Source organism: Naegleria fowleri (assembly GCF_008403515.1).
Source record: "Naegleria fowleri strain ATCC 30894 chromosome Unknown tig7, whole genome shotgun sequence".
NCBI classification, from domain to species: domain Eukaryota; phylum Heterolobosea; class Eutetramitea; order Acrasida; family Naegleriidae; genus Naegleria; species Naegleria fowleri.
The window spans coordinates 100529-119835 of record NW_025407939.1 but is presented as its reverse complement, the minus strand read 5'-3'; the positions used below and the strand labels follow the sequence as shown (position 1 = coordinate 119835).

Here is a 19307-nt window from a genome sequence, read left to right as displayed (position 1 = left end):
ACATCACAGAGAATCCCATAGGCATTGTTGCATTCCATTCTCATCATCTTCAATTCAACATTGCCATTAATTCACAACAAATCATTCCATACTAGATTTCCCAAATATAACACTCACATCAATATGACTCCCGAAGAATCCGATCATGTGGAAGAATTGTGGGATGAATTGCTTCGACAAATCACGCCTACCTACAATAACCTGGAAAGTTCTACGATGAGCCTCCCATCATCATCATCAGCTTTGAACTCCTTAAATTATCATCATCATCGAATGGATCAACGACAATTCCAAACCTCATTCCTACAAGGGCAGCCACAAATTCTCGTGCCTGCAAATGATTCTGCAGCACAATCTTATTGTCATGACAGAGATGATGAATGGTTCGAAAGACTCTCCCGCAACACTCTGGATGTGATCGAGTCTCTAACCAAATCATCATCGCCAATCACATCCTCTGTGATGAATTCTCCCTCCACTTCTTTAATGTTTCAAACCAACTTCTCTTCATCAACGACACCACAAACATCATCCAATTTTGGAAATTCTCCAGCATCAGGTTTCAACTCTCTCGATGTTGGTGGATGCCTTAATTGCAGCAGCACCTCTCCTAGCTCAGTTCTCACTTCCTCTCCAGCATCTCTCTTGTCGATATCCTCTAGGCAGATGGCGAATCAAGGAGCACCTACCATTTCATTAACAATTTCAGAACGCAACTCTCATGCAAGTGACCCCTCAAAGTGTTCCCCTCATAGCTTCAACTTTTCATCCTTTTCGACACTAAATCTGAACTTGAATTTTACAGAATCAGAGTTGATACTTTTGGATCTGTACACCTCCTCTTCAGCCACCATGTCAACCACGAACACACTCTCTGCATCCTCTCCACGGATCCAAAAAAGCGATTCATCAACAACAGTTCCACTCCTAGATTTACATCTCTCCACTCAGACACCTTCTCTGGACAACTCGAACTTTTCTGCATTGAATAACAATTCTTCAAGGATGAACTCAAATACTCCCTCGAATTCATACAGCCTTTCTGTTCAACAACCAGCAAACTCTAATCCAATTCTGAACGAACTAATGACGCTCAACTTTGCCACTAAAACATGACTGATAACATTCATCACTCATCATTTGAAGACCATTCTAACATGCCTCTTTCACTAACTAGTCAATTGCATCACACAAGTCATCAGCTCCCATCACCACTCATGGCCTCCGATTCTCCTCTTCATTGTTCTCATGTAAGTTCAACCTCCTCCTGTGCTGGAGCTAGCCTCCACGAAGATGAAACTTTGCAACGTACCATTCGCAACAGCAGCAGCTTAATTTCAAACCCCGAGCACACCAGGAAAAAGTTCAGGAACACCAACAAGACTCCCTTTCTAAATCGTCATAAGAAGAAGAATCTTCTCTCCCGAACGAACAGTGGTAGTAGTTGTAGCAATAACTATTTCTCGAATCTTGACCATCTGACCTCTTTGAACGTGTCCACCACAGAGAAAAACTGCCCATGCCCTAGCAGCCTTAATTCAGAATTATCGCCTCAACTAGTACGACATAGAAGCGCTGACCTTGTTCGATCATCGTCCTCCTCCTCCTCGTTTTTCGCTGACAAAGAGAGTTGGAGATTTCATACCTACGAGAATGGCAAACTAAAATCCTCGAACGACTTGATCTTTCGAAATTTCAATCCATTTAACAGGCAATAAAAAACTCTATTAAGATGATTGTTGTGCAACACGCATGGTAGCTTGATTATGAGAGGGTGTTCTGAACAGAACATGAAGCCTTAGAAGAGATAGAGAAAATAGATTCTCAAGCTGGCTTTTTTTTAAGAAAAGATTCTTTTGTGAGTTCAAGTTCTGAACTTGAGACGCTTTCTTTTCGTAAAGGTAAGACAACATTGGCCAATTCAAATTTCGAAAAGCAACCCAATATTGTCCAGCTGCATGCCTTTTCGAACCATCTCATCAGCCACAACGTAGCTCAAGCACCATAAGGCTTTTAGGACGTTCGGCCTCAACAAAAAAAGATAATGCATCTCTTAGCCCCCTTCGTCTTGACGACCACAGACTGGTCCAGAAAGAACACGTGGAGTCCTTTCTTCTCACTCTTTCTTTTCTCAACACGTTGAAAAAAGAGACATACGGGCCGATTTATACCAACCTCAGATCCCGCACAAGAGTTGACCTACCATCTCTTTCGGTATAAATATTAATGCAATTCTTCTTCTTCATCATCGTCATGAAAGAGATGGATGATGACGAGCCAGCAACTCTTCGATGTATGAAACGTTTTTTGACTGTGGCTGAGGTTCCTTCGCATTCTTCTTGTAATCCTCATCATCAGACAGACAACTCTGTTCTTGAATCATTCATCAACAACTACCGCCCATTCCAAACAAACAACACCATCCGTTATAGGAATCATGTACATGGATCTCATGCATCATCTTGTCCTGTTGATAACTTGTTGCAGAATACTCTCCACCTTTTTTCCTCGATATCCTCCCACAAGATCAGCAATAACATGACTACGACATGTATGAAACCAATTAATGGTGGAGGTGAATCTCTTCGAGATGAGGAGACTACGGAGGGTGTTTATCCCTCTTGTTCTTCAACTTTGCTCCCTTGTAAATCTATCACCTCTCTCAGCAATTATAATACCAACAACCACAAAGACAACAACCACATGACGAGCATTGCAATCCCTGTTGGTGGGGCTTGCTGTTCTTTGGATGACTTTGTTGCTTTTCCATATCATCACCCTCCAACAACAACAACAATTCACAATTCCACCATCGTGCAACCCAAAGACACCCTCTCAGAGCAAGAAGATGAATGGCATCAAAGAATTACACAATTAGCAATGGTTGTTGCCGATAAGATTGAACAAAAAACGATATATAATCGATTGAACGGTTCTTCTTCCTCGTCGTCATCTCTGTACGATAGCATCAATCCCGACCTTTCTGGTTGTGTTCATGAGAAGTCATCATCCATGTGTGGTCGTAGTAGTTCAAGCCAGCATCGTACATCATCTCTACCCAACATGTTGTTGACGTCCCTTCTCAACCAAGAGGATTCATCACTTCAACGACTTGGGGAAGATCCCATCCATGAATTATTGCTCTCAACCTTCACCAAGACCTCGAATCGATTCATCGTTGATTCCGCACTTCAACCATCATCAACAACAATAACTAGTCTCACGAACAGCAGTGTGGACCATCAAGAACAACCTCAACAACAAGAATCAATTCGAAATAGCGGACTTGTGCTGAGTGAAAGAATTGAATTTCATTTCCAATTCTGCTCTTTTCCACCAAAATTGGAAAGAATCATTACGGCAGAACCTCCCTTGACCTTTGAGCAAGCAGGTCTCTTACCACCTCTCAATTTAAAATTGAAATTCACACATGATGAGGTGCAAGAAATCGATCAACTGTTGAATAATAGGATTCCTTCTTCAGGAAGAAAAAGAAATGCAGCAGCATCCACACAATCTGCGAGTCATTGCTCTCAAAACTTCAACAACAATAACCACATGAATAAGCATAATATTCATACTAGCACAGTAGAAGGGAGGGAGGTTTCTTACAAAAATCTTCATGAATTTGTATTTCCTGTTCATAATTCTCAACTTCTCTCAATACAAGAAGAAGGAACGAAAAAAGAATTCGATCCAGCATTGGACCCGTGTACATTATCCTTGTCGAGTCAGTGTGTGGTGTCGACGTTATCCTCTGATGAGAATTGTCATGAAGACGATAGCTCAGTATTTCCAATCATGGAAGAAGTCGTTGAAATTCACCATGCACAAGAGGAAGCTGAAGAAAAACATCGCCTTGCCGGACAGTTGTCACAACCCCAAACAACCCCAAACAACTTCAACACATTCTTTGCAAAATTGTAACTCCAATTCAAGAACCTTAAACTTCATCTTTGAAGGCACCACTGGTGAAGTGCCCATCACGAACACTAGCTGTTGCATGAATAGTCAAAACTGTTCGTCGTTGTCACAGAATATTAAGGTTAAGAAAAAACGAAAAATGCAACATGTTTCCAGAAGAAACTCGACATATACGACCAATTACGACTCGACTGGAGTGTGGCATTTCCACAATTATCGAGATGGAAAGACATTGGAGCGTTCGACTATGCCTGTTTTCTTACATTTCAATCCAGAAGGTTACAAAAAGTAGAACCATTCTCCGACTCTATATCTAACAGTTCCTCACTTTCTAATGAATTAAATTCCATATTCGTATCTCCTTGTTTGTGGAGTTCAACTGCATTGAAAATGCATGAATACAAATTTCAGATTTGAATGAAAGTGAAACATTGCAAACTCTACACTTCCTAAATTTTGTAATGCTTCGAATCTTTTTCTTTCTGGGCACCCCATTAGAACTTTACGTGTCCATCGCCCCTCACATCCTATTGTAGCTGTCCAGAAAAGTTCAAAAAAAACTTTGTCCATCTAATTCTGAGCGACATCAAATAAAAAAAATGTCAGCCACATGGAAAGTGTTTCATTTCTTCTGCGCCATCATGTCTTTCATCATTGCTTTCGTTTTGCCCTTCATGATTGTCGTTTGGGAAATGTTTGTGACCTCATTCTACAACAATCATGCGAATAATAAACATGTCACTGTGTGCAGCGTTTGGGGAAAAAATTCCACTCGGTGGACCATTGCCATTTTCATTTTGACACTTTGTGGATACTTGCCCGGAGTGATTGCTGCTTTGGTTTATGCATTCGTGGCTGAACATGTTTCATGGATTCCTCAATAAAGACTTTTTATCTTTTAAAAAACAATATTGTTACATTCTCCTTAAATTCTTTGTGATTTCAACTTGGAACTTCATTCTTGTTTTGTTCACTCTCAATATTGTTTATTTCCTTCATTTTAATGATTCATTAAATTTGGATTCAGGATGGAAGACGAACGAAAGACGCACTCTGGAGGCTAATTCGAGAGAAATCAGTCCTAAAAACATTACAAAACACTTCAAAATGTGCAAAATGTTCATTCTGAAAGCAATTTCATCTTGATAAATGTTCAAAAACATTCAGAGGATGTGTTTACAAAGTTGCCAAAACAGTCGTTATGTTTGGGGAATTACAATGTAAATATAACAAGCCCATCAAATACTACTTCTTTATGTGATAATCATACAGGGGTGGGGAATCAAAGGATCAAACGACAAGTGTTGTCTTTTCAATCGATGACGTTGCTAGAGAGTTGAGGGCTTTGAAGAATACTGTTGTTGTTGTGTTAGATCAGGTGAAGCGAAAGGAAGGCATGTTGAAACAAAATCAAGGTCTTAGAAAATTCCATAAAATTACTTTACAGTTACGATGACTCTTATCATCTATTTATTTCATGTTGTATCAGCTACAAAGGTGAGCCTACTTTGAAATTGGGAGTAATGAAACGGAATTGAAAGATGATTCTATCCTTGACCCAAATCACTGCCAAAAAACATCTCAAATGGAGGATTATGAAGCGTAACGTTGTGGAATGAACCACTCTAACGATACTATTAACATCTTCAAACACTGGCAATCCATCCTTAAAGAATACAATGTGATGGTCAAGCCTAACAAGGAAAAGTTTTCGATTGATCGACTAAACTGAACGAAATCCACACTGATGACCTCATCATCAAAGGATGATCCATTAATCTTGCACAAGCGGTCGTGGCCGAGTGGTTAAGGCGTTAGACTTGAAATCTAATGGGGAAACCTTCGCAGGTTCAAGTCCTGCCGACCGCGATAAATTTTTGATTTTTCACTTCGTTTCATTTTTTTTTCGTTAAGGTCAGAAACTGATCTATCTTTTACTCGATCATCTTTTGATTATTGGACTCCTCTTCAATTCAAAAGGAATCATTAGACACTCTTAAAGGCCTTGGGAGAATAGTTGCATTAAAACCACAATTGCTAATGACCGAAGGGATTGTTGCTGGTCATAAATCGACGTGTTCATGTATTAACAACTGTTTTGAAGACGTAAACAACAAGAATCGTTTGGTTAATTTAAAGGAAAAAATGGGATTGTGGGATTTTTTGCATATTTTGTCAATTTACTGTGTGGATCCTATTCGTGGTTATGTATCGGCAGAATCGTGAGCCTGATATCACTAATTTAATTTGGTGATGAATCCAATCGAATTAATTAAATTCACTAGGACTGGATTGAGATTTATTGTAAACAACAAAGATACCAGAATTGTTGTAGAAGACAGATTAATAAGAAAATATGACACAAATCATTATTACGTACTCAGTAGGCACAATAAGATATCTGAAAAAGTTTCTGAAAACACCATGAGGAAGGTGTGGAGAAGCGTTTGACGTCAACCTTGAATCTGCTTGCAACAGCTCGCTATTATATTCCAGCACTGTACAGGACCCTGGAAAATCAATAAGAAGAACACACATTCCGTTTGATTTGACGAACGATATTGAACAACTGAGACAAGACTGGATTAATGGTAAGTGTATATTCATACCGCATGTTTTACACTTTGGAATACTTTACAAGCTGAGGCCAAAATACTCGAATTAGCTACAACGAGTATCAAATTGGAAAAAGATTACTTGAAATATCTCAGTCAATAGTCTAAGAAGTATATAATGTTGGAAAGAGCACTTTCATCCACTTTGTCAACGATACAATAAATGGTTGTGTTAAAATCATCCAACAATCCGAGTGTTTCACAAAAGCTGGTCCCTTCTTACATTATGGATCTATTGGAATTTGGTGGGAATAAACAATAGAGAGTATCTTGTTTTTTCTTTTGATTAACCCGCTTAAGTCAGTTGATAATCCAAGCCTTAACCACTCGAACACGGCTGCTTACGAGCTATTGTGGTGAAAAGACTCTTTGATGATAAGTAATTTTAACTCCTAAGCCTTTTTTCATGCATAATTGTTGACAGTCCTGTTATAAATGTACATCAATTCAGTAGTTCAACATTGAAGCTTAATAATAAAAGTATGAGTTTGAATATTTTGAGGTAATTTTTAACATGTTCTTGATCAAGCCAACGAAATAATAGCCTTATCAATTTTGTTAAAGCTTGAATATTTCAAGATGATTATTATTCTCTGCATACACTTGACAGTGAAGTTTTTCTTGACTTCCTTTTTGGAAATTTGATGGTTTTTTCCAATCAACAATACAACATGCTCGACGTCAAATATATTATTACCTGCAATCAATTTTTAAACATTCAATCAAAAAAGCTTTTCTTCTTGAGGCAGCAGAAAGTTCTTTGATGATCAAAATTGATTTCCACAAACGAAAAAAAAATGTCTTTCCAACAAGAACCAAAAAATCCAAACATGGAAGAATACGGATTGGCGGGTTCCATTCTCAAGAAGAAACAGCAGCACTCTCCCATGAATACAAGTGGAGGTGATGATACTACCACAGCAGCATACACCCAGGTATCTTCTCCGTCCTCCTCCTCCTTCTCCTCATCAATACCCTTGGTGGTGGAACATGATCAGTCTTTTTCCGAGGGTCAGGTGGACCTCTTACGAACTCCCATTTTCATTCCCCTTGATCTCTGGCTGAATCAAGTGGGAGCTTACTTGGATCCGTACGATTGGCTGTTCGGATTGTTTCCAATCTTTGAGAGGAATATTTATTCAAAAACACATTTTGAAACAAGAGTCGTGATGAAAGAAGAAGAAGGAATATCCTCTCCTTCTTCCTTCCATTCACTCATTTATGGAATGAAGAAGCGAGGAGTGGTTGAAATTGAACAACAATATGCTCTCTTCTTTTCTCAACTGGCTCTCGTGATTTTGAAACGTATCATGCGGTTTGGTAGTTTGAAAAATCCTATGGGAGGAATTGCCAATAGTCATGGTATTCCCAAATCATTTGTTTATGCGGAGGCTGTCCGATTGAAAGTTCCTTCATGGACCGAATTTATACAAGTAATTTATGAAAATTCAAGTAATGAATTGAATTTTTCGCCCAATATTTATCGATCATGGGTCAAGTTTGCAAAAAAGATCATCTTTCATTGGCGGAGCAAGACTTTTTTGATTGGCCAATTGAAGGAGTATTTGACAATTCCATCTGAGCAATCAGAGTTGAAAATTCACGACATTAGATGGAATGTTTGTCTCTCACTCTCTGAGAATATTCATTGGTCGACACCTTCCAAGTCATCCTCTTCCTCCACAACAAGGAGCGACATCGATTTGAATGATACCACCATTCTTCCGGCAAGATTATGTGACACAGCTACAATGAGAAGAACCAATGCAGGGTTTTCCCTGATTCAACTGAGATTTTCAAAGAAATTCCTAGCATCCAGATTGGAATCTCTCATCAATTTTGGAATATCAAGAACGAATGATTCAAAATACCTCCATGTGACTCCAGAAAATGTCAACTCCATTGCTACATTTTTCTTTAAGAACAAAATTGAAAAATTGAAGGACATTTGTAGCGGAAGCATGAAAAGAACCTCGAATGAAGTTGCCTTCGACAATCCTTTCCTCACCCCAGAGTGGATTCAAGTGACAGGCTCTTTAACCATTCCTACACAAACGCAATCTCCTTTCAAGCTTTATATCATACATGTTCATGATTTTGAGCTTTTAGAGAATACTCGTGAAAAAAAACATCTCTTCAATCCAGACCAAACAGACACCATACTTACCAGCATTCTTCATCAACGCGAATTACTACAACAAAGTCATTTTGACATTGAGAATGCCAATTCCAGTTTCATGACTGGACTCATTTATTGTAAATCTGCCACTCTCTTACATATGGATGTCCGTGACAATAAGAGATTAACTTTCAAAGTGGAGCCTCATGTGAAATTGGAACAACAAGTGAAAAAAACATTCATGGAACGAGTTAAAAAGTTCTTTGAAGAGTTTGACACTTCCTACGCATTGGAGAACGAACACGAACGAACAAATATCATGACTCTGTATCATATTCATCCAAAATTGTATCCAATGTATGGACTGAAGTGGCCATCCAGTATTGGAACCATTCGACCTCTCAAGTTCTTACTCAAACCAGGAGATTCTATTCGATTCAAAGGAAGATTATTGGACTCGAAGAACGTGTTGGCCTATGAGGTGAGGTTGAACAAACCTTCCTTGTACATTTGTACTCCCTATGAGTTGCTGAATGACATTTTATTTAAAGGGTCATTTTTAGGGCTCTCTTTTTACTTGAGCTACAAGAAACTTTATTTGGATTATTTGGAAGCATTGAAAGAAACAGAATCTGACAGTAGTCATGTGACACTATCTCAGTATTTAATGTATTCCATGGCAAAAGAAACTCTCAAATTGAATATTGGATTGTTGATTTATTATATTATGGTTAATTGGCCCTCCAAATTTATTCAAATGTTTGCCTCTTTTCTTGGATTCCGCAAGTTACCTGTTGGAACTGATTTTGTGAATCGAATTTTGGAGAATATTAATGCAGTCATTTTGTTGTGTTTCCTCCTAGAGTCCAGAAGAACCAATTCACAATTCCACAAAGTATCTGCATCGTTTATTATGGACTACATGAAATGGATTGCTCAATGGTACTTGTTATTCTTTGGTTTCAAAATTGGTTACACTGCATTGCCAACTTTCCTTAAGGCTGGTTCGCGCATTGGTGGTTATTTGAGACAAAAGTTTTACCAAATACGATGGTTCTTTTTTGATAAGTTTTTCAACAAGAATTTTTGACATCACTTCTAATGAAAATGAAGATTTTGGAGATTAGCTTGGAGTTCCAATGGAAAATATGACAACAGAGCCTCTAGTGCTCTTCTGTTATAGCTTCTTCTTTTGTTCCTTTTTCAAACGTAATTTTTCTCGTTGCTCTTCTTTTCTCTTTTTTGAAAATACCATCTCTCCCTTCTTAGTTTTGACAACCCTTTGTTTTGTTTCCTCTTTTTGAAGAACTGTTGAAAAAGGTGACTTGAAATGATTCTCAAATGTGACCAAAAAACATGGCAAGACATAAGCTTCTTCTTTGATCACTAAAAAACTTCCATGATTTTTCGTATTCACAGTGTCCGTCAACAATACTGCACATGCAAAGAGCTGATTTCCACCAGCACAATAATTCACACTTATGGATGGATCCATCACTGACAAATAAATTCCAACTCCATACGCAGATCCATTCAATACTTGAAGATCATTGTCCTTTCCAGGAACAAGCAATCCCTTTTCGATAATACTTGGAATATTATAGGGATGCGTTCCATGAAAACATAATACAATTCGATTTGAGACGTTTCGTTTCAATCGTTCTTGTTCCCCAATAACAGCATTCTTAAATCGTTGCAATAAATAAGGTTTAACAATTGATTGAATACTTGTCACTTTAAGCTGACCAAATCGATTCTTGATCAACTTTTCATAGTGAGGCCAAAACTGAGTTGGTTCAATAAAATTAATTTCAGGAATATCTCGCATCTTAACTGTCACATTATTAGACTGTTGTAATCGTTGTTCCTTTTTCAAACGATTCTTTTTTGAAATGTTCGTTCTTTGAGGTTTTTGATCTGTCGTTACTGAAGAAACTTCAAATTTCACCTCATCCAAAGTAATCTCTCCAAACATTAATCGATAATTCTCTTCCAATATGGCATTCATAAATGGAAGGTCATCAATCGACGTTTCCACACATTCTTCTTGTTCGAATTCTTTGAAAGATTCCTCATCGACAAAAATGTCCATTTCAATCAATTCCTCTTGATCCAGTTCATATTCATCCACCGTATCATTCAAAGACCCCTCTTCTTCAAATGTAGAAGTAAATCCATAATCATGTTCATCATCATTGTCATCATTATATTCCTCCGAATGAGCCTCATTCTCATCCACAATTGAACCACCTTCTTGATTCTTTCCAATATCATTACATGAGGTTGCTGCCAATTCAAGCAATTCCTCTCGAGAAAGTCCCATTTCTTTTAAATCCTCTTCAGAAAGGCTCATAATTTCTTCCATAGTAAGAAGACCAGCAACCACAAGGTCTTCCTCTTCTTCGTCTTCGTTCGGAGGAATGTTGTTGTTGTTGTCCATCTCGAATTCCGAATCGATCATTTTTTTTCAAGAATTGAAACATCCAATTGGCACACTTGAAATGCAACTTTCTCAGAAACTCATCGTCATGTTATTAATAGACAATTTTGAAGGGTTACACGGGTGGTCATGTATCACCTCTGAAATGGCCGTAAAATTATATTGATCAATAAATAACATTCCCAATTGGATCTCTAATGATTTCAAACTTGTGTTAACTCAACTCTTTGAACATGCCAAATTCATTCATTGTTGTGAAAGAGTTAAATGTTTAAGGTAGCAATTTTCTGAGCCCACCAATAGAATCTTCTTGCGCTGGTAATTTCTTCAGGAGTGTCCACACGAATTTTTCTGTCAGCTCCAGATTGGCAATATAAAACTCCATGAAATAAATCAAGTAAATCTAAACAGGAGTTTTCTCGTAATAATTTAGAGTTATAGGCTTGCATAATGGTGTGGACAGTTGAGCGAATATGTTCAATTTCTCCCTTAGTGATGTTGTTGTGTCGTTCGAAATATTTTGAAATATGTCCTTGTCCATCAAATTCTTCGATAATAAAAACGTCATTAATCTTTTCCCAAATGTCTTGTCTGGACGAATTAATGACAATATTGTGATTATTAATCCTTAGAGAGAGGTCGTGAGATGAGAAATCTTTAGTATCAATAGGTTCTTTTTGTTGTTTCCAAAGTTGTTTGATAAGTTTCTTAAGAATGGCATCGTCTTTAACTGTGAAAAATAGTACTTCATACTTGACTTCTTTTGGTTCATTTCCTGTCTGCTCATGCGTTGAGGTACTTGTAGGAGGCTCAGAATTCAGCAAACATTGTTCATATTCATTCAATTGCCATTTCATAGTTTCAATAATAAAATCAATATTTTGCGACTCCACTCCTGCTGCTTGATTTTTTATGACTGTCTTTCGTTCTTCCAGAACTGGCAGTGTCTTTACAATCCAATCCATGTAATTTTTTCTATTAATAACCACTCGAATACTTTGTGCCTTCTTTTGTTGCCCATAGCTCGCTTGCATGGACAACATCTTGTCTGTATGGCTATCCCACAATGCAAAATTAATTTCACGCACAATTTCCTTCTCACCGTCGACGAGTGGAAGAATGGAGTGGCTTTTCAGTGAGCACACTGGAAATGCAGGTTCATAAAATTCATTTAAAAACAAACAAGTTGATCCCGGGCCAAAGAGAGAAGCAGCCGACTCGGAATCAAAATTCTCCAAATCTAACAATTCTAGAGTTTGTTGAGGTGCATTAACCACGGGCATATCAAGGGTTGTACTTTGTTTTACAAATCTTTGACTGGCCGATGATTGTAAATGTCGGAAACTGAGTTTGTTATGATACTGATCATCCAACGGAAGTGGTGGTTTTGTTCTCATCATGAGAGATTGAGTATAGCTTCTTTTTGAATAATTCAACAAGTTTAAACTTGCCAAACAAGAGGCGCATGATATGTTGGCTTCTGTTGATGATGATGATGATAGTAATTTTCGGAACGAAGAGTTTCGGAGGCTCATTTTTTTTGGATGTTTTCCGAGCCTTATCCGCGATAAGAAATTTCAAGATCTATGGGTTCACTCAGATGTCCTCTGAGGATGTAATCCCCTTTTCCAATGTTAGGGATGAATGAATTATTAGTTTTAAATCCACACTACGGAACGTGGTGCAATTTTTTAGATGTCATGATTGGAGATCACAAGTGTGATCAACTCACTTCATAAACAGTCTTCTACGAATTGTGGCCATATTCAAGTCATGCAAATGCTAATAGAAAAACTTGACTAGTCACCTTTAAAATCGAGATAGGACATGTTTTTTCGATCAGCCTCTCTGAATAAGCTTCCTCCCTCTTTTTGAAATGGATCCCTGATTGGGGTTGGTGCACGTGGTTTTGTATCGCTTTGTCCTGTTCTAAATTTCCATCTTTGAATTCTCTCCTGTTCCTTTTCCATTTTTAGTTGCATGTTTTTAAATCCCCAAATTCCAACATCGTGTTGTTTTGCAAAGTTTTCTGCCTCTTTCAATATTTTCATTTGTTGATCAAAGTAAGGTTTGTTAATACTTGTGATATTGCTCTCCTCATTTCTCACACTTGTATTATTGATATTAAGAACTGCTAAACCTTGTTCAACAGCCCACTTATTAATCCAAATTTTTCCAGGTAAATCTATGGTAAGAATATCCTTGTTAATAATTTGACTTGATTTGAGACAATCGTCTCCTTCAGACACGAGCCACATATCACAAGGAAGTGAAGTGTCAATAGTATTAATTTCAGTTCCATTCTTTTTGGTGATGGCTGTGGTTGTCATGGGAATGTATATCATCACTTGTTTACCAATAAGCTTCGAGGTAATTGGGCCATAAGCAGTTGCAGCAGTGTTTTCTTCTTCAACTGTGAATGATATCTTGTCCAAATAGAGGTATACCATGATTGAGGATGTCGATTCTTCGTGCAGGTCAAGTCTCAGTTCCTTAAATGTTTTCGATCTGGGTGAGTTTGCCATTCTAGGAGAAAGTACGGGATCATGTACAGACTTTCTATTATGGTAGGTCACGATGACATTCATGATGAGAGTAATAGGATCAACAAACACAACCTTTCCTGACAAGAGTTTTCCAGACAAATTTTCCAAATAAAATGTTCGTGGAGTTCGTGGAGATAGAAAGCTGGCCGTCATATTGGTAGAAACATTGTTGGCATTCATCATGGTTGAGTTCAACATGGAGGAACTCATGGATGCTCTGAAAGGTGTCTTTTTAAAATTGTTTCGTAATTTAGATGCATCTGGAGACAGTATTGATGACCCATCTTGTTGGAACGAAGGTTGAATTGATGATAATATTGTTTCCTCGTAGGCAAGAAGTTGGCCCATCTTATTCGATAAATTTTCGCTCAAATCTCTCAGAGTGGAATTTCTTTTTTGAGACAAGAGACCATGTTCATTAAGCTTGAGAGCATGAACGTTTTCCAACCTCTCATTCCACTGTTCAACAACTTTTTCTCGATCCTCATCATCCTCTTTCATTAATCGTTGTTGCTGGTTCTGTCGAACATCTCGGTAGGTATCCAAATACACATCCTCATTTCCCTCCTCAATTTCTCGCATCAAATCTTGATAGGTTGGAGTATTTAGGAATGTGTCATCGTCAATACCTTTCCGTTTCTTGAGTTTGTTGAGAGCGGTCATCATTTTCTTTCTCAATTGTAACCATTCCTTGCTCTTATAATCTGAAATGCTAGTGGGAGTAAATGAATTGGCATGATCTCTTGTTGACCCCATTTCAAAGTCAACTAATCGCTCCATCCACGCTTCTCCCAGTAAAATTTTGTATTCGTCCTGTGTGAGCACAACAAGTCTATTGTAGGGTACAGACTCTTTCACATTGAAGTAATGCAAAAATACTCCTTCCTTGTAAATAATACTCAACAGTACATCCTTTTCTCGACACTCTATTACAATTCCAACTTTTAAATTGCTTGGTTTAACGCTCTCTAAAGAAACTGCACCACAAACAGGGCTAGCAAATAAATTACGATGAGCAAGCTTGGGAAGCTTTGGAGGTGCCTTGGTTAACGTATTTGCTTTTGCTCTCGAAAATGTAGCAGTTCGTTTTTCTTCTCCATTCGTGTACATATCTGTTCGTCGTTGTAAATTTGAATGTAAATATTCATCGTATTCTCGTTGTTTTATGTATTTTTCCATTTTCTTGGAATGTTTTGTTTTGTCTTTCTTTGGCGAATTTTCCAAATCCAAATTTTCTATTGATGCAAATGGGTCACCATCTTCAGAATAGTCAATTTCTGTGAGGAAGGTATTCGATTTAATTTCTTTCGTGCTTTTAGGAGGCTTTGATGATGTGGCATTGAATTTATACATTGGTGATATTGTTAAATGATCAGTTGTGCATGAGGTATTGAGCGGTGTTGATGAAATAATTTCGTTTTTCGTCTTTTTTGAATAATTACTTCCTATCGTTCGAAAGGAATGCGATCGTCCTTTTGCTGTCAACAAAGACGTCGATCGAGTTTGCCCCAACGCAACATTTTTTGCTGATGATTTTTGGAAAGTCGAACCTCTAATTCGGTATCGAGAGCTGGGTGGAAGATCTGCTGATTCTAAATTGTCTCGATCATGATGTTGTTCTGATAAAGGTATGGAGGTTCTTGGAGAATAGGAAGAACCATAATGACTCGAAGTCATCTGGTGAGGATGAGTTTCACGATCATTGAATTCCGGAGATGCATCCTCCTGATGCATACCATCATCCATCGAGAAGAAATCTTCTTCCATCTTTTTCAGGTGTTCCTCCAATTTCAGTTTTTTAGCCTCCTCCGACAAGATAGTTTTGATGTCCTTCTTCTTGAAATAACTCGGAAGTGCATTTGGTTCAAACGCCTCCAATAACACCATCACGAATTGACCCTCTCGAGGCTTTGAGAGACTCATTTTAATTTAAAAAAATCAGTAAAATTTAAAATGAAAAGGGCGCCAAAATGCAATACACTCCTTTTTGGGAAAATTGAGGGCATTCGTCTTCTGCTTGCGAAGAAGGATTGAGTGGTTGGTTCATGTTGGTCATGCATGGACAAGAAATTCATCACGATCGTTATTTCAATTTTCATTGCCCGCCATTCAACGCGCCAATAAAAATTTGAATTTTTGAAAAATAAAAAAAAATTGGCGATGGCGCAAAATATTATTTATTCGTGTTGGGGCCTTGCAGAGGAGTTACTCAGCGGAGGACGAGTCATTGATTCGATCAAAACACTCGAATGTTTATTGAGTAGTGTCGGATTTGATCGGGAGAGATTATACGAAGTTGAAACAAGAGTTCGACTTTCGCAAATATATTTGAAATATACTCGGAATTTTAATTCTTGCAAGAATCATTTATTGAGTGCTGTAGGTGTCTTTCATGTGTAATAATTAGAATAGAGCCATCATGGTATATTACGTATAATAATAATATATACATGTAACAAATATTTCTTTTTAATGTGTTTTTGATGATTTGACGTGAACACAGGGCTTGGTGTTAAAATCTATCATTGAACAAGTCACGACAAGCATCGAAGTATATTATCTAGATCCTTCTCTCAAAATCACAACATTACAAATTCAAATTTACAAATGTTTAGGTTCTGTCTACACTCAAATGAATGAATTTCCGAGTGCTTGTGAAGCCTATATGAAAGGAATTGATTTTGTCGAAAGTATTATTGGAATGATTTCAAAAAAGAAGAACCCATCAACACATGAAGAAACTTTAAAAACGAGTATGCAAGCATGGCGTCACTATTTTCGAATTGCACTTCTTCACACTCTTGAGATTGACAATTTTATGAATGACCGAAGAATAGAAATTCAACAACAGTTGGATTTAGGAGAAAAAGAAGAAAATGAACTGTTTAAAACTGAAAAACAGAAAAACACCAAAACAATCAATAAGAGAATTCTTGCCTATTACATCATTAGAGTTTATCAGGCCATCAAGCAAGATCATGTTTACGTACCTTGGAGTGCCATCACATTGGACAAGAAAAACGAAAACATTTCAACCTATCTCACAAAAATTCATGAAGAAATTGGTGTAGAAATGGGAAGCGATGAAGAAAAAAAACTCTTGGAAAATCCTATCAATGCAGATGTGGTATGTTTTATATTTGATCTCATGTTGTGACAAATATTTCTCAAATGGTTTTCTTCGAGCAGATTCTACTTTATCTGAACTATCTCATCATGTCATGCCTCTATAAAATGTCACTGGGTGACCTAGCTTCATTCAAGTCCATTCTAAAGTCCATTCAAGATTCTGTAGCCAAACTGCAAGTGTATTCGAAAAATCCTGCAATTTTCACCTATGAGTGGATTGAAATTCCTCCCATCGTTAGCACGATTTGGCTCATTGCAAGTCTTTACTATAGAACACAGGGTCAATTTGCAAAATCCGAAGGGTTCAATACCAAAGGAATTGCAACAGCTGACAAATACATTAAGGAATTAGCCAATGCTGCTGGATTTGCATTGGATAAGAAGAGAAATGACAATACTCTCTTCTCACTATTTGTGAAATTTAACCTATTGCAAGATATGATTTTGATTCATTTGTCGAGATCCGAATTTATTCTAGCAACCAAGAACATGATCAAACTCATTGATTTTATTTATCAATTTCCAGATTTATTTATCACCTATAGGCACAACATTCATTTATTGATTGGAATTTTATTATTCTTTACAGACAAGGAGAGGGGTGCTGACTCTGCATGCAATCAACATTTCGAATTTATCATCAAAAATTGCCCAAGCAAACAACTTGTGACGTGGGCCACAATTTTCCAAATATTTTGGAAACTCAACTGTTCAGAGTCTGTATTTTCCACAAAAGATCTTTTTAAAGATGTGGATGATTTGACGAGATCTTTGAAGACAAATGGACTTCGAGAGGTTGAAAGTTTCCAATCCTATATTTCATTTATTAAGGGAGTTCTTTGTCTTAGAAACAATGCTCTTGATGAATCGAAAAATCACTTCCAAAAATCTCTCAAAACATTCGATCAATTTTCACTTTCACAAAAAAGTGTGATTCGTCAATGTATGCTCGGAATTTTACAATCGGATTGGAAGCTTGGAGAACATTCAAAACAAAAGACACTCGAACAAGTCACAAAACTTTTACAAGAATCTAAGGACGATCAAGATCTATTTTCAGAACTTCAAAGTTTATCATTTCTCATGGAGTTGTCGTCCTCATCGACGACGTCTTTGAAAGCATCAACAAGTAACCACAATACTGCAATGGATACATCAAGTGATTTCGATATCGACAACATTCGATTAAGCCAACCAGAACCAATCAGTCACGAATTCGATCAAGCTCAACAACGACTCGCTGATAACATCCAAACTCTATTGACGAGCAACACGGACATTAATACACACTATGAAATCTTAAAATCATGGTTTCCAGATGTGAACAAGAGTTACAAGAGTATGATGGATAATTGAGAATGAACAGTCAATTGTGTGTTCACATGTAAATTTGTCGAATTGAAATTTTCATCCATTGGTTGCTTCAATCACCACAATCCTTCAAAACACCATAAAAGTCACTAAGCAAAGCGCACAAATATGCAGAAAATATTTTTCGTTTCTCAACCAAACTCTTTTAATGTTGTACAATCGAAATAAAGTCAATTGAGTCAATTGACAAAATATGCAGAAAATCATGAGTCGTAGTGAAATTGGAAATTGTAATAATTCAGTCTGTTCAAAAGCAGGTGGGATCGGGCTCCTGATTCTTCCGGATCTTTATGTGAAATCCTTGCTTGAAATCCAGAGGAAGCAGTTTTTATTTGTGAGAAATCGTTCTGTTTTTTGCCCATTAATATCGACTTCTTTTGAGAAATGGCAATTCTTGGTGAACAGACAAACCATCAAGCTACAACCATCCATTACCTTACACCCGTTCAAATTGGATTTTGTTATTTTGCAACCCATTTCCATACATCCATTTAAATCGGAGTTTGAAATATTGCAGCTCATTTCTTTTCAGTCATTTAAATTGGAGGAAGAAATTTTGCAATAAGACAATTCACATGATGTCACATCTCCATCAACAACAACACATTGATCCAACTCACAATCTATAATAGCCCCTCCGTAAAGAGTACACTGTTGAAGTTTACATCCCATAAAACAAACAACTTTTTCAAATCTACAGTTAACCAAAAGCTCGTTCGAATAAAGTTCTTTGTTACAAAGAGTTTTTCGAACGTTCATGGAATGATGTTTTGGTTGTGAATACATGTCAAAATTTCCACCCTCTAAATCATCTTCAACAACCCCCTCTTGGGATTTATCGTTAAGTAACCTCTTGGTTTCTGATTGTTCATGGGTTGATGAGTTTGAGAATGATAGAACAGATTTGACTTTCTCAGAAGAGAGTTCCTCATTATTGAACCTTTTATTAACATTATCGACGTGATTTTTGGTTATTATATAAATCAGAAGTACATCCCGATGAATAACAATGCACTCTTAAGGCAGGTATGTCGGTTGGTAAGACATGCATTGGACAATAATCCTTAATCGCATTAGCCTTATAATCTTCCACTTGAACTAGCTTCTCAAAATAACCCTCAAATACATTCTGAAAGATAATTAATTCTTCTCTCCACTGTTCT

The 19307-nt window shown here is 37.3% G+C and overlaps 8 protein-coding genes across 8 annotated transcripts; 5 read left to right on the top strand and 3 right to left on the bottom strand.

The window, feature by feature from the left end:
• Window positions 1–123: 123 nt before the first annotated feature.
• Window positions 124–1116, top strand: FDP41_010758 (uncharacterized protein; the record flags this gene model as incomplete). The annotated part of the gene is made up of 1 exon (XM_044701090.1): window positions 124–1116. One exon carries the CDS (start codon window positions 124–126, stop codon window positions 1114–1116), a length of 993 nt encoding a protein of 330 aa, XP_044567492.1.
• Window positions 1117–1157: 41 nt separating this feature from the next.
• FDP41_010757 (uncharacterized protein) lies at window positions 1158–1718 on the top strand (the record flags this gene model as incomplete). Its single annotated transcript, XM_044701089.1, has 1 exon — window positions 1158–1718. The coding sequence occupies one exon, from the start codon at window positions 1158–1160 to the stop codon at window positions 1716–1718; it is 561 nt and encodes a 186-aa protein (XP_044567491.1).
• A 535-nt stretch (window positions 1719–2253) lies between these two features.
• On the top strand, window positions 2254–3927 carry FDP41_010756 (uncharacterized protein; the record flags this gene model as incomplete). Its single annotated transcript, XM_044701088.1, has 1 exon — window positions 2254–3927. One exon carries the CDS (start codon window positions 2254–2256, stop codon window positions 3925–3927), a length of 1674 nt encoding a protein of 557 aa, XP_044567490.1.
• Window positions 3928–7336: 3409 nt separating this feature from the next.
• FDP41_010755 (uncharacterized protein) lies at window positions 7337–9748 on the top strand (the record flags this gene model as incomplete). The annotated part of the gene is made up of 1 exon (XM_044701087.1): window positions 7337–9748. One exon carries the CDS (start codon window positions 7337–7339, stop codon window positions 9746–9748), a length of 2412 nt encoding a protein of 803 aa, XP_044567489.1.
• Window positions 9749–9835: 87 nt separating this feature from the next.
• Window positions 9836–11119, bottom strand: FDP41_010754 (uncharacterized protein; the record flags this gene model as incomplete). Its single annotated transcript, XM_044701086.1, has 1 exon — window positions 9836–11119. One exon carries the CDS (start codon window positions 11117–11119, stop codon window positions 9836–9838), a length of 1284 nt encoding a protein of 427 aa, XP_044567488.1.
• A 242-nt stretch (window positions 11120–11361) lies between these two features.
• FDP41_010753 (uncharacterized protein) lies at window positions 11362–12633 on the bottom strand (the record flags this gene model as incomplete). The annotated part of the gene is made up of 1 exon (XM_044701085.1): window positions 11362–12633. One exon carries the CDS (start codon window positions 12631–12633, stop codon window positions 11362–11364), a length of 1272 nt encoding a protein of 423 aa, XP_044567487.1.
• A 264-nt stretch (window positions 12634–12897) lies between these two features.
• On the bottom strand, window positions 12898–15567 carry FDP41_010752 (uncharacterized protein; the record flags this gene model as incomplete). The annotated part of the gene is made up of 1 exon (XM_044701084.1): window positions 12898–15567. One exon carries the CDS (start codon window positions 15565–15567, stop codon window positions 12898–12900), a length of 2670 nt encoding a protein of 889 aa, XP_044567486.1.
• Window positions 15568–15804: 237 nt separating this feature from the next.
• On the top strand, window positions 15805–18129 carry FDP41_010751 (uncharacterized protein; the record flags this gene model as incomplete). Its single annotated transcript, XM_044701083.1, has 3 exons — window positions 15805–16023; window positions 16148–16771; window positions 16834–18129. 3 exons carry the CDS (start codon window positions 15805–15807, stop codon window positions 18127–18129), a joined length of 2139 nt encoding a protein of 712 aa, XP_044567485.1.
• Window positions 18130–19307: the final 1178 nt, after the last annotated feature.